The sequence below is a fragment of the Leucoraja erinacea genome, chromosome 9 (assembly GCF_028641065.1).
Source record: "Leucoraja erinacea ecotype New England chromosome 9, Leri_hhj_1, whole genome shotgun sequence".
Classification (NCBI taxonomy): Eukaryota; Metazoa; Chordata; class Chondrichthyes; order Rajiformes; family Rajidae; genus Leucoraja; species Leucoraja erinaceus.
The window spans coordinates 50,826,009-50,840,001 of record NC_073385.1 but is presented as its reverse complement, the minus strand read 5'-3'; the positions used below and the strand labels follow the sequence as shown (position 1 = coordinate 50,840,001).

Genomic DNA, 13,993 nt, shown 5'->3' with positions numbered 1-13,993 from the left:
TCAATATTATCTTGGACGAAACAGCCTGCTTAATTGACATTTCTGTGTCCCTTCGAAATATTTGACTTTCATCGCTCAGGACAAGGGCAGCAGCATCTTTCTAGATCACAGAACCTCTCAATTTAGAGCGTTGTTCCATTATCACTCTAATTCCACACCAGAGCATTGGGAAAGTACCTTTACTACAAAGATTGCAATGATTCAGATAGCCAGCTGACGACCACCTTTCAAGGACAACTGGGGATGTGCAATGAACATTGCTAGCAGTGACTGTGAACAATTGTAATTCAGTTCTTATTGCTCACACTTTCTTCTCGTAATGATTGGCAAAGAACAACAGAGTTGCAACAAAAGTACTTGAATCCTACTTAAGCTTCACAAGCAAAGACAGTGGCTACAAAATACCAAAATGTATTGAATAGTTGTCATACAATCTACTAAATACAGCTTAATGAGGTGTGAACCCCATATCATGTGCTTGTTCCAGCCTAAAATAACCCGCATCCTTAACATGTTCCAAGTGCCAATCTTGTCTGACGACTGTGGCAATGGAAACTGGATTGGACTGTATGCCCAACGGGGATGTGCACAGTTCAAGTGCTGGGTACTGTAATTGCATTTGTTACCATGTATAAACAACACCCAACACAAAGAGCTACCTCACATCAATTAGTCACTCCACATAACTTTGATCTTATAATAGCAACAATAAACCTGCACTCGCATGGAATAGTTCAGGATGAGATCAGAGTTACGACTTGAAAACATCTGACATGGCTTTTTCACCACGAATTCTAAAGAGTAATTGTAGATTAGCAGATTAGCCAACTGGGTGTACCGATGAGTCTGTGAATGCTGCCATTGCTATTGATCTTGAATTATCCGGGAATGACAGAGAATTGCAAATGGAATATAATGACCAAGTACAACTGATTTCAAACAGATTTCAAAACTATCATAAACAGCTTCTTGCTACTTTGCTTATTTATTAGAGCAATGTGGAGCTAAGCATTTATAGTTATTCAGGATATTAAATAATCTAGATAATAGATATTCTAGAATCTAGGAGGCATTTGATGGATGAACAATAAATGGGGTGAATGGCTGATTTAATTTTCTTCTTGAACCAAGAACACACAGCACAGGGGAAAATAGACCCTTCAGATATTGTTCATTAAGAATTAATCCTCATACAGTGTCATTGCATTGAACGTCAACAGTCGATTTTCTATAAATTAGAATATATATACCTGATCTGCACTCATGCACATCACAGCACTCCCCTGGTATTCCCGTGGCTTCTGAAAGCAGAACTTGCTGGTGACCAAGATGACAGTCCTTTTCTTTGCAGGCTTCCTTATTACACTGGCAGACACTGGGAGTTGGGCAGCATTGGTCTGGTGGCATGTATCCTTTGACAAGTACAGAATCTTCAGGGCAAAGAGATTCAAACTGTATTGGGCAATGCTCAATGGAACAGCCCGATTCTTCCCCTGAAAAATAGAAAATAAACAATGTAAGAAGATGGTTCTTACGATATGATAGAACTTTATTCAACCCGGAGGGAAATTGGTCTGCCAACAGTCACAACACACAGGGTACACGAAAACTTGAAATTAAAATTAAAAGTGAAAAAAGACAAGCGACTGTTGGCTGGCGCCTTAACCAGAACGAACTAACAAACAAACAAACGAATGCAGGCTTATCCAGAGGATTCTAAAACTAGAGTTCCCCTCCACACCGGGTTCCCCTTTTTTCTCCCACCGTCCTTCACAGCGGTTCCCCCATGCCAGGTCATCCCTGCAACTGTCAGAAACCTCTCATAGCACAGTTATTCTGAGAATTGAGCTTTTTGAAAAGTTTAAATATCAATAACATGAAATATAACATTAAATCTGAAGGAAATGACAGGAACGACCACAGGACAAAGGTGCATAAGGCGATTCAAAAATATATGTGCTATTGTGCACCGTTTTGGCGTAGTTCCTTGATCTCACAGACAGTCATACAAACAAGACGTGACTTTTAATAATATATAGATTGATTACCCATGGAGATGATTAAGGCAGACAACATGAATCATTTCAGGCGGCTGGATATACTGTTGTTCAGAAGGATGCATGTCGGAAATACCACATTATTTTTGAACTCGGGACTGACCAAATAGACTAAGTCTTTTCTGATTTGGATATTCTTGTTTATCTACAATTGGAATTGCAATTGGAATTGAATTGAAAATCTTGAGTGATGCTAGCCAATTTACTTTCCAGTACCATTATCTTGCAAATAAATCCCCATTCACTGTAAATAGGATAAATTGCATTGACAATTAAGGTTTTGAAAGGCAATAAGACAAATAGTTTAAAAAGATTGGCCATGGATCTAAATTTGTAATCAGCACCAAAATTGATTGCATTTCTAATGTGGAGTTAGTGGCGGCGCCTAACGGCAGCGGCTCGACTACAGTCGTCTGTCTTTTTTTATTTTTGTCTTGTTAAATGTATGTCTTGAGTTAGGTTTTATTATTTATTTTAACTGTGTATATGTGGGGGGTGGTGGGGGGGGGGGGGGGGGCTGTGGGTAAACCGTTTGAATCTCTTCCCTGTGCGGGGACCCGACTATTCCTTGTCGGGTCTCGGATGTCGTTGGGCCTAACATCGTGGAGCCGGCGGCGACCTCCGGCCGGGACTAACCTGAGCGGACATCGTAGAGCTGGCCAACTTCGGAGCGGGAAGAGCTGTGGTGGCGCGCAGCTGCGACCCGACTTTTGGAGTTCGGAGGCACCGGCCGCAGACCCGGTGGACGGAAACATCGGGAGCCCGCAGGTCCCTGGTGGGAGACCGCTTTTCCGAGCTCCGCAACGGCGACTTCTCCCGCTGGAATCGCAGGTTTAAGGACATGGAGCCGGGGCCTAACATCACCCGGCGTGGCTTAAACGACCTCAGGACTTACCATCGCCCGCCGGGGGCTTTAACATCAGAGCCCCAGTTCGCCTCGACACTGCAGTTGGACTGCTGGACCGCGGGAGAAGGAACAAAGGGAAGAGATAAAGACTTTGCCTTCCATCACAGTGAGAAGATGTTGGAGACTCACTGTGATGGATGTTTATGTATAAGTGTGTGTCTTGGATTGTGTTGTAATGTTAAACTGTAGAAATGATATTTCGTTCAAACCCAGGTTTGAATGACAATAAATTGCATTCTATTCTAATGTTTCAAAATAGTTTGGGTGCAAAAATTAAAATATTCTAAGGCAAAATTTGAAACCGCACACCTCACACTTTTTTGATTTTAATTGAATATGAATGAATGATTTCATGAATGAATAAGTTTATTGGCCAAGTATGTACACATACAAGAAATTCGCCCTGGTGATCCGCGCGCATGTAACAACACAACATATAATAAACAATTAAGAATAAAACATAAAACATTAAGAATAAAACATTATAGTTTAAAGATGTGAATGAAATAAAATATCAGAGTAAAAGGAGGCTACAGACTTTTGGTTATTGAGTAGAGTTACTGCTCGTGGAAAAAAGATGTTTTTATGTCTGGCCGTTGCGGCTTTGACAGTGGCGGGGTTGCGGCGACCCGACTTCGGAACCTCGGAAGCTCGGCCACGGGCCCAGTGGACGACATCGTCGGGAGCTCGCAGGTCACAGGTTGGTGACCTGTTTTTCCGGAGCTCCCACAACAACAGGTCCGTCCGCTGGACTGGAGGGCGGCAGCTTCGGCAGCTTCGACCACCCCGGGCTGCGGAGTTTGAACCGGCCCATTCGCGGAGCTCGGATTCAGCCGCGGGATTTACTTACCATCACTCGGCGGGGTCACAAGATCGGAGGCCGGGATCTCCGCAGCGCAGAGGGAGAACAAGGAGGGTCCAAGATGTGCTTTCCCAGAGTCACATGCTGCTTCCTGTCTGCCAGGAGGTAGTTGATTCACTGACAGAGGCGTTCAGGCACAGTCAGCTGGGATAGTTTGGAGTGTAGTAGCTCTGGCACAACGGTGTTGAATGCAGAGCTAAAATCCACAAATAAAATCATTGCATAGGTCCCCTGGTGGTCTAGGTGCTGTAGGATGAAGTGCAGGCCTAGGTTGACTGCGTCATCCACTGATCTGTTGGCCCAGCATGCAAACAGCAGAGGGTCCAGCACAAGTCTTTCAAGGCTCTTCATGACTACAGAGTTCAGCGTGACAGGCCTGTCGTCATTAAGACCAGTAATCCTTGTATTTTTGGGTCCAGGGACAATAGTGGAGACTTTGTAATTTAAGTATTAGGTTCCTCAAATAAAATACCAATCCATGATTACTGAAACATATGAAACATAAAATTCGTAAGGGATTGGACAAGCTAGATGCAGGAAAAATGTTCCCCGGTTTTGGGTGAGTCCAGAACCAGGGGTCACAGTGTACGAATAAAAGGTAGGCCATTTCGGACTGAGATGAGGAAAAACATTTTCAACCAGAGAGTTGTGAATCTGAGGAATTCTCTGCCACAGAAGGCAGTGGAGGCCAATTCACTGGATGGTTTCAAGAGAGAGTTAGATATATCGCCTAAGGCTGACAGAATCAAGGGTAATGGGGAGAAAGGAACAGGCTACTGATTTTGGATGATCAGCCATGAACATATTGAATGGCGGTGGTGGCTCGAAGGGCCGAATGGTCTACATCTATTTCCTATGCTTCTATACAAATTGTGAAGGCCATTTCCTAATATCCAATTTTTGTGCTGTTTCTGAATGTAGAAATTAGGGAGGTGATTTAGTTGGTTATTAAACAAAATGTTACCTTACTACAATTTGTTCAGAGATATAGCATGGAAATGGGCCTTCGGCCACCAAATATATGTTGACCATCACACAAGTTTCACGTTATCCCACTATCCAATCCTTCACAGTAGGCATAATATGCTGGAGCCAATTAACTTACAAACCTGCATGTCTTTGGAATGCTGGAGAAAACCAGAGCACCCAGAGAAAACCAATGCCATCACAGAGACAATGTACAAACTGTACAGACAACACCTGTAGTCACAATCGAACCCGTGTCTCTGGTGCCGCAAGGCAGCAGCTTGATTGCTGCAGTAAAAAACTGTTTTCTTATTTAATGAAGTGGCAGCAGTAGAAAAACTGTTCCATTGGCCATTTGGAACAAGACTGTGCGGAGAACACTGCAATGGTGTGAGATCCAGCACGCTGGATTTCTCTAATTTGTACAGACAGAAGTTCAAATAAGGAACATGTTAGAGAACATACATTCTTTTAAAGATTTGCATCATAATTCCATTTGAATCCGAGCTCCAACTTTGTCCCAAAGAAACATTCCTGCAGAAGCTTTAAAGTCTTGCGACATGGTTATCAACTGGAATTGCTCTCTGAACTGCAAAGGTCTAAAGCATTTTATAAATATTGGGAGTCTGCTTGAGATTATGTTGAATGATTTGCTTGTCTGCACAGCAAACCATTATTCAACAGTTGAATTATGATATCACTTCTATCAAGCAAATTAAAGAATGTAAAATTCCATTCCGACATAATCATATGTATTGCAATTACAATAAGTTACGTGCAATGTATGTGAAATGGTCACAATCAAATAATTGGCTCACTAATTATAAAGTAGTAATTCCAATTTCTTTATGCTAATCCTTTCTCTCCAATTGCCTCAATCTCAGTATTGATAGCAGATATTTACAACGTGAAATTAGCACTCTTCATGCAGAAACATCAGGTTGGAATCTGACTCATCTACCTTTCCTGATCCACATCCCAAAATACCTTGCAGCTGATTTGCTTCTTATTGTGTTCAGAGTTTAGAGATACAGCATGGAAGCAGGCCCGTCAGCGCACACAGTCCACGCCGACCATCCATCACCCATACACTAGCTCTGTGTTGTCCCACTTTTGCTTGGGGCAGTTTTATAGAGGCCAGTTAACATACAAACCTGCACAATGTGGGAGGAAATCAGAACACCCGGAGAAAGCTGACACAGTCACAGGAAGAATATGCAAACTCGGCACAGATAGCACCCGTGGTCAGAATTGAACCCAGGTCTCTGGCGCTGAGAAGCAGCAACTCTACCACTCCTCCACTGTAGCAACTGAAGCTGATGCTGTTTGGTATTATTGTGTGAATGTCAGCTACATACTCTGAAAAAGAAGCGAGGAAGACAATATTTGACAAAGCAATCTACTTTTTGTGTTCTTTGGTGTGGTCACAATGAGGATGATTTGAATTTCCGTTCAGGGTAAAGTTTTACAATATTAACCCTGCCCGATTTAAATTTGTTACAAGGCAGTCCACTTATTGCATGGAAGTTCTGTTTCAGGGAACTGGCTCTATGAGGATGGTGAAACGGTCTTAGCTCATCACATTATTGTTGTGTAATTAAGACTTCCACTGTTCTTTGCTACTTAATGAGTTGTTTGATTGGACTCTCTGCCACAGAGTTTTGAGCTGGGATCTAGGCAGGCATCCTTTACTATGATGGATTGAGTAAGTTGGGTTCATGTAGTGCAATGAATAATAGAGGAGAGGGAGGTTCTCTTCTAATATCTGGGGGATCAAAGTTTAACAGTGTTGGAATCAGTTGATAAGCATGGCCATGTTCAGTTGTACATCTGGTGATTGTTCGCAGTGAGTGCACAGCGGCCAAAGCATCTGCTCGCAGAATCCTTGTCCCTACACCCCACATGATTCCTATGAATTTCTGCCAAAGGTTTGTTCTGGTTGCAGGCAGCTTTGTAGCTGTTAAACTACTTTTGCAGTTAGCCAGTATTTACTGTAAGGAAGTGATATTCAACAAGCTGAGACCGAAGGCTATGAGATAAAAATGAAATAATTTGTTTTGGTGACTTTGTTTGACTGGTAAATAATAGCCGGTACACCACAGGATCTTGTACATTCTTCTGGGAAGGCAAACAGGGTCATTGTTCAATTGAAAGACTTCAGAGAGCGCCACACTGGCTCAGAACTGCACTGTTATGTTAGCCTGAACTTTCTAGACATTCTGATTCAGAAGCAACAATACAGAGCATGGGGAATTGGAAATGCATACAAACTTGAAAAGTGACAGAAACATTGTTGGAGAATGACCAGTGAAACCCAAAGCAATATATTGGAGGTACAGAATGAGGAACATAATTGAAACAAAGGCCGCTAATAATAAATGGACAGAAGGAAAGATTGAGAGAGGATCCCTGCCGCATGTACTGGGATCTGCTCGTGAAGTAGTGCAAATTGAACATGAATAATACGCACAGAAAATGCCGCCTGAACTAAGCTGATTAGGCAGCATCTGTGGAAGGATAAATTGTTAATATTTGACCCTTTGTCAGAACTGGAAAAGAGAAACATTGGTGTCAGGGAGAATGTGTGAAAGGAAAGGAATTTCTGTGACAGGATAAATTCATGTGGCCATTAAGGGGCCATTTAGCTCCTTTATTTGTGTAAGACTTTGCTAATGTTGCCATTCTGGGTAATATTGTACAGTTTGGTGTTTATTTATATATTGTTGTTCTGAGAGAACACAATAGCAGGAGCATCGCAGAAAAATATGAACTAATTATCTGGGCAAGTAAAGGGATGTTGCACAGGGAATTTGTCATTGCATGATCAGAAAATATAAAACCACATAATTAACAAGGGATTTTCAACAGTAAATGATTTGTTTAATTTCCAGAGTGGTACAATCCAAATTGGAAATCAATGCAATCATGGTCAGTCTGAAAACAACCAAAGAGTTAAATTAAATACTGATAAACTGTCCTTTATCGTAAATTCTAACCAGTATCTTTCCGAAATACTCCAAAGTATTACATTGAACATATTGACAAATATGATAAAGACACATAATTGCAATTTATACCTTTGTTGATTGCTGATATGAGAATGGGCTGAATTTTAAACGTTGCTCTCACTTTCATTACAAAAATGCCAGAGAATACCCCGAGGTCGATCACTCGGATTAAAGAATTAGCAACATTAAAAAATAAATATTTCAGAACACAGTAAAAGAATAAATTCATTTTCATTCTATGGTGTACCAGCCTATTTAGGTGTATATATAAGTGCCTGTGGATGGATTGCAGAGACAATATGAATTGGCTTGTTAATGCTTTAATTACCACACAATTAGTACCATGCACCAAAAATAAATTAATTTCAAAGTATCCAGGCCAGATTTATCTCAATAATTTTGTCCAGAGGTAGTTTAAGTATACCGTTATGCCGATCTTTTAAATTGATTAAATCGCATCAATATTTGTTTACAGCCTGGCACTTCATTCAACCTGCTTAAAATAAAGACTGATGAATGATGATTTGTGAAGATTATGGAATATTCACAATATTTTTCAGTGATTATATCCTGAGTAGATATTGGTCATTTAAAATTCTCCCTTCTGATGTCTTTCTTCATTGTGCCCATAGAACACTTTAATGAGAGCAGCTTGATACAGTGGAGCCTTTTCTGACTAAATCTGCGTTTTCTTTTAGTTTTATATACATAAGTGCTGAGAATACAGCCTTTACTTAAATAGCCTAAAATATAGCAGAACATCTCAACGTATTTCACAGGGTGCTAACATTTAACTCTTAGCCATATCAGGCGATACTCGGGTAGATGGACAAGGCATCTTAAGTAAGAAAAGATAGGTAGTAAGATTAGGGAAGGAATTCCAAAGTTTAGGGCTTTGAAGGTGAACACAAGGTGCCAGATGGTAGGAAAAATATTATGGGCATTTCATAGGTCTCAAAGGTTTCAAAGATCTTTTATTGTCACATGTAACAATTAAGGTACAGTGATATGTGAATTACCATACAGCCATATGAAAAAAACAACAAGACACACAAATACATAAATGTGAACATAAACATCCACCACAGAGGATTCCCCACATTCCTCACTGTGATGGAAGGCAAAAAAGTCCAATTTTCTTCCTCTTTATTCTCCCGTGGTCGGGGCAGTTGAACCATCCGTTGGGGCGATCAAAGCTCCCGCAGCCGTTGGTCGAAGCCCCCACGCCGGGGCGATCAAAACTCCCGCGTCAGGGCAATCAAAGCTCCCGCATTGGGGTGATCAAAACTCCAGCCGCTTGGAGTTCCCGAAGTCGGTCTCTAACCAGAGATCGCCAGCTTCACAATGTTAAAGTCCGCAAGTACCCACGGTAGGAGCTTCGAGGTCAAACCCTGGCAAAGGGATCATGAGCTCCACGATGGTAGGTCCGCAGGTGACCGTGGCGGAGCTCTCAAAATCGGTCTCCAGCAAAGGCCGCCAACTCCTCGATGTTAGGCCACAGTGCGACGGAGATACGACACGGGAAAAATATTGCATCTCCATCGAGATAAGAGATTAGAAAAACTTTCCCCCAACACCCCCCCGACCCCACCCCCCACAAAAAACAAGCCAAAGAACACTAAAAACATACATTTAACACATACTAAAAAAACAACACAGAAGGAAAGGACAGGCAGACTGTTGGCAAGGCAGCCATTGGTGGCGTCTCCCAGACATGGAACAGAGCAAATGAATCGGTTGGAGGATGCAAGTCAAACTTATAGGTCAGGCAGTCAAAGAACATGGATAAGTGATGTTTTGGGTCAGGACCCCTCATTCAACTGATGCAGTAGAATTTATTTACAAGTTAACACATGTACCAGTGAATGAAAATCTGTGTTCTGCAGTTTAGTGACTGTGGAATACAATAATAAAATGTGCATCATAAGTTAGAGAGAGTTCAAGTGAGGAAGGGTGGAGTGGATCTAAAGATTGGGCAGGGAAATACATTTTAAAGTTTGTGCACATTGTAAGGAATGAAGTGGTGGATTCTGCTAAATGGATGGTCTCAATCCCAAAACATGCAGCAGTTCGGGATGGGCATACATCAGTGCTATTCCTGAGTGAAATAAAGCAGCATCTTGGTTAATGGAGTGCTGCAGGAATAAATAAATGTTTGCTCCTTTGGGACGGAAGAAGCTTCAATGTAAACTAAAAGAGAAATATTGCAGTTGATTGAAATCTGAAATGTAAACATGCCATCCTCAAGAGAGATCTATCTATTCCTTAAAATGTTAACACTGTTTCTCGCTCCAGGAAGGCTGAATACAATAAGAGAAGGCTGGAAACCTCTTGCTACATATGCACAACTGAACTGCACTGCACTGCAACATAATTATTTTCACTGAATTAACTTTTGTTTTAACTCTACCTCATAAGCCAATGTTTCAGCCAATTCTAGCAACCAGGAGCATTTTGAAGTTGTAAACCTTGATACCTTTTCAATAACAGAGCGAGGACTGTAGCTTAAGTTCAAAGAATGCAATTTTCTTTTGGAAAATAAAAATGCACAATGCTGTGACTTTCTAGATTTTTTTGGCAAACTTTCAAATAGCATCTCACTAGGAAGTAGTTAACATGGAATTCAAGAACCAAATAGATGTGAATTTGTAAAATGGAAAAGTAACAAAAGGTTCAAAAGGTAGGTCATGAGAATTTAACCCACATTCATTGCGGACCACTCCATTTATTTGTAGTGCATGGAGTATAGGACCTTACACATATACAAAGCAATTTCTTTAGGATTGTCAAATTCCTCTGGCAGGTGCTGCATAGCAACAAGTATGTCTGATTCCAGTGCACAAAATAGTTTTATAGTTTTCACGACAAGTTTGGAAAAAGAGAAGCTTTTTATCTTCAAAAAAATATAATTAATTTCAGCTTGGATAAAGATCCCCTGTGAAGCTACATTCAAAGTTGTCCAGCTTTCCATCCCCTACAAACACCTCCCCCATCCCCAGCACCAGCTCATGTCCCACATCAGCTGCCAATCACCCGAGACGCCTGTACATCGTTACAGTTCCCATAGTCTGACCTTGTTAATTTTGGAGCTGTAAATGGTTCTAATTTAAAGAACACAATGAATTGGAAATGCCATTAGGATGGGATATAAGAGTCATTTTATGTTAGAGATTAAAAAAAACCATGGGATTTTCTCAATAAGTACAATTTATGAAGCAACTGGTCTATAGCTTTGACATGACATCTGCTAACCAGCAAACATGCTTCAGCATACAAGTTTTTGTTGCTTGCATAAGGTATACAATGTGCCCATTGATAAATCCCCTGCTTTGACTAGCATTATGCTTGAATGTGTAAAGCATCTGACTGAACCCTGGCCAAACCAGGACTTGCTTTCTTTAGTGAGCTGGTTATCAGCACAACCAGATTCAAAGTATTCATAAATTGAAATCCCAGGGGGCAATCTAACAATCTGTAGCATCAGTAGCATATTAGCGAGTCTTGAACTTTACTACAATCTGCGCAGTTTTTTACAGGAGAAGTGGGGCTTTGAGCATTGGCACTCTTTCTATTTTCTAAAACCACGTTTAATTTAAAATAATGTTTAAAACCATGAATTGGATGAGAGAAGGGGATTTCTAAGAAATAATTAAAATTGAAAGTCCTTTACAAATATTGTTGCACACCACATGAATTAAGGGGCAGCACATAAAGTTCCATTAAACTGGCGAACAATATCTTAGCGGTGAGTGCCACAAAGCAGACATGTTCAAACTGTGGCTCCCAAGGATGGCAATTTGCCTCTTGAAGCTCGTGTAATTTAGTCCAATTTATGCGCATTATTTGCTACATTTAATCTGCTTGAATGTTGTTGCCCTGAAGGTTTAGATTGGGCTATTTTACAATTAGGTCATTCCACAACAAGAGTTAACAATGAACCATTCAACAACATCGGCAACAAAGTCTAAACGTGTCTGTTTTGTGACCAACCAAACAATAGTTTTAACACTATATTTTGAAGAGCATTATAGATATTGAATTTAGTAGATTCATGGCATCATGTTATGTCAAAGGTGAAAAATAGCCACAGTTCTCTCTCTGATCTGTGTCAAATCATGGGTCTATTTACGAGGATAGAATTATTTTCAGATGTGACATTCAGTTGAAATAGTCCACAGGTAATCATAATGACGTTCATTTATTAAGACCAGCCATATTGTGAGGTTTAAAAGAACATCATTTTCAGAGCAGGAAAGAGAAGGGTAAAGATTATTTAGTCTAATTATCTGGATATGCTTCTATAATTATACGATAATGATCAGTTCATCTATCCCTTGGCAAAATCATTTCCAGATAACTAATTCTCACCTTGACGTTTTTGTAAGATTTTATCCTTCCCTTTCTCCACTCATGTCCCCCTCCCCCCCCCCCCCCCCCCCCAATTGCCTGTATGCAGATTACCAATTAGATATCCAACTTTCCAGATAGAATGAGATGACAGTCTTCAGAACCAGCTCTAGTTCCATTCTTTTGCCACCAACTCCAACCTCTCCCGAGCCACTGTTGAACTATATTAATGAAACCAAATGTTCTATTGGACATGGAATTGAGCATCAATCAGCTCCCTTCCTCTCCAAATCGAATATTACCTCCACCTGACCATAATATAGAAACCACATTTATTCCATTATCAAATCTAGAATATATCACTCTTGAATAGTGCCAAATCTTTCACCATTCATAAACTACAGTTCTTGACCACATATGTTGACTTCTCCACCACCCAAGATCTGCATCGGCTCCTAGAGTTGTGGTTAAAATTTATAATCTTCTCTTCATTTTTAAAGCCTTATATTATACAGGAAATATATATTAAGTTAGAGAAGGTGCAGAGAAGATTCACAAGGAACTTGTTTGAATTGTAGGGATTTAGGTACAAGGAGAGATTGGATAGGCTGGGTCTGATTTCCCAAGAAAAAACTACGCTGAGAGGCAACAAAATAGAGGCAGGTAAAATTATGAAAGATAGGATAGATAATAATGTCGGATTCCCATTGTAGAAGTGGTCGATTCGGAAACTCCAAGCCGCGAGTGTGTTCCGATCCATTCCGATGCCAGAGTTTTGAACATCCTGGCGAGAGGGTCTGTACATCGGGCCGTCCGTAGCGGCGACTGCGGAGGGTTTAAAGGCCTCGACTACAGGTGAACAAAGAGGAAGATGACTGAACTTTATTGCCTTCCATCACAGTGGGAAACGTTGGTTCCACTTTGGGGGATGTTCATGTTAAACTCTATCGTGTATTGTGTTCTTTTTATTTGTATAGCTGCATGGTAACTCAAATTTTACTGTATCAATTGGTGCATGTGACAATAAATGTAACTTGAACTTGAAGTGCCTAAAACTATATTAATGAAACCAAATGTTCCAGAGGGCAATGGTTTAAGGGAAGAGGGAGGAGCTTTGAGGGAGGGGAAAATGTTTCATAAAATGTATTGTTTGAATCGGGATTGAGCTGCCAGCAAAATCTCAGTGGAACCAAGATCCGCAATAACATTTAAGAGGCATCTGCACAGTTGCTTGAACGAGCAAGGCTTAGAGGAGGTCATGGCAGCAAATAAATTTACAATGTTTAAAAGGCATTTGGACAGTCGGCATGGATGAGATGATTCAAATAAATTCCTCTTCACCTCTGTCAGACATGGGCAATCCTTTATTCTGCAACTTGGATCATGGCACCTATGGATATGTATAAAATCATCAGGGGAATACTTGGGTGAATGCACAGTCATTTACTTAGAATAGCGGAATCAAGAACCAGAGAGCATAGTTTCAAGGTGAGAGGGAAAACATCTAATATGAACCTGAAGTCCAACCTTTTCACTCAGAGGATGATGGGTATATGGAACAGGCTGCCAGAGGAGATTGTTGAGGCAGGTGCTGTATAGAACAAAGAACAGTACAGGAACAGATTATCCTGCCCTTAGTCAGGTATATTGACAGGAAAGGTTTAGAGGAATATTGGCCAAATGCATGCAAACGGAACTTGCTAACAAGGGGCATTTTGGTCAGCATGAATGAGTTGGGCCAAAGGGCCTGTTTCAATGTTATACGAGTCTATGATTCTCAATTTCCACCATAAGAGGAAACATTCTCACAGCATTTATACTGTCAAGCCCCATTAGAATTTTATAT

At 40.8% G+C, this 13,993-nt stretch overlaps 1 protein-coding gene across 1 annotated transcript in view; it reads right to left on the bottom strand.

Annotated features, from left to right (window-relative positions):
- The window catches only part of LOC129700364 (cysteine-rich motor neuron 1 protein-like), a 191,288-nt gene that overhangs the window by 63,597 nt on the left and 113,698 nt on the right, over positions 1 to 13,993 (bottom strand). Inside the window, exon 3 of the mRNA XM_055640788.1 lies at positions 1,251 to 1,493. Coding sequence (XP_055496763.1) covers positions 1,251 to 1,493 — 243 coding nt within the window. The remainder of the gene's footprint in view (positions 1 to 1,250; positions 1,494 to 13,993) is intronic.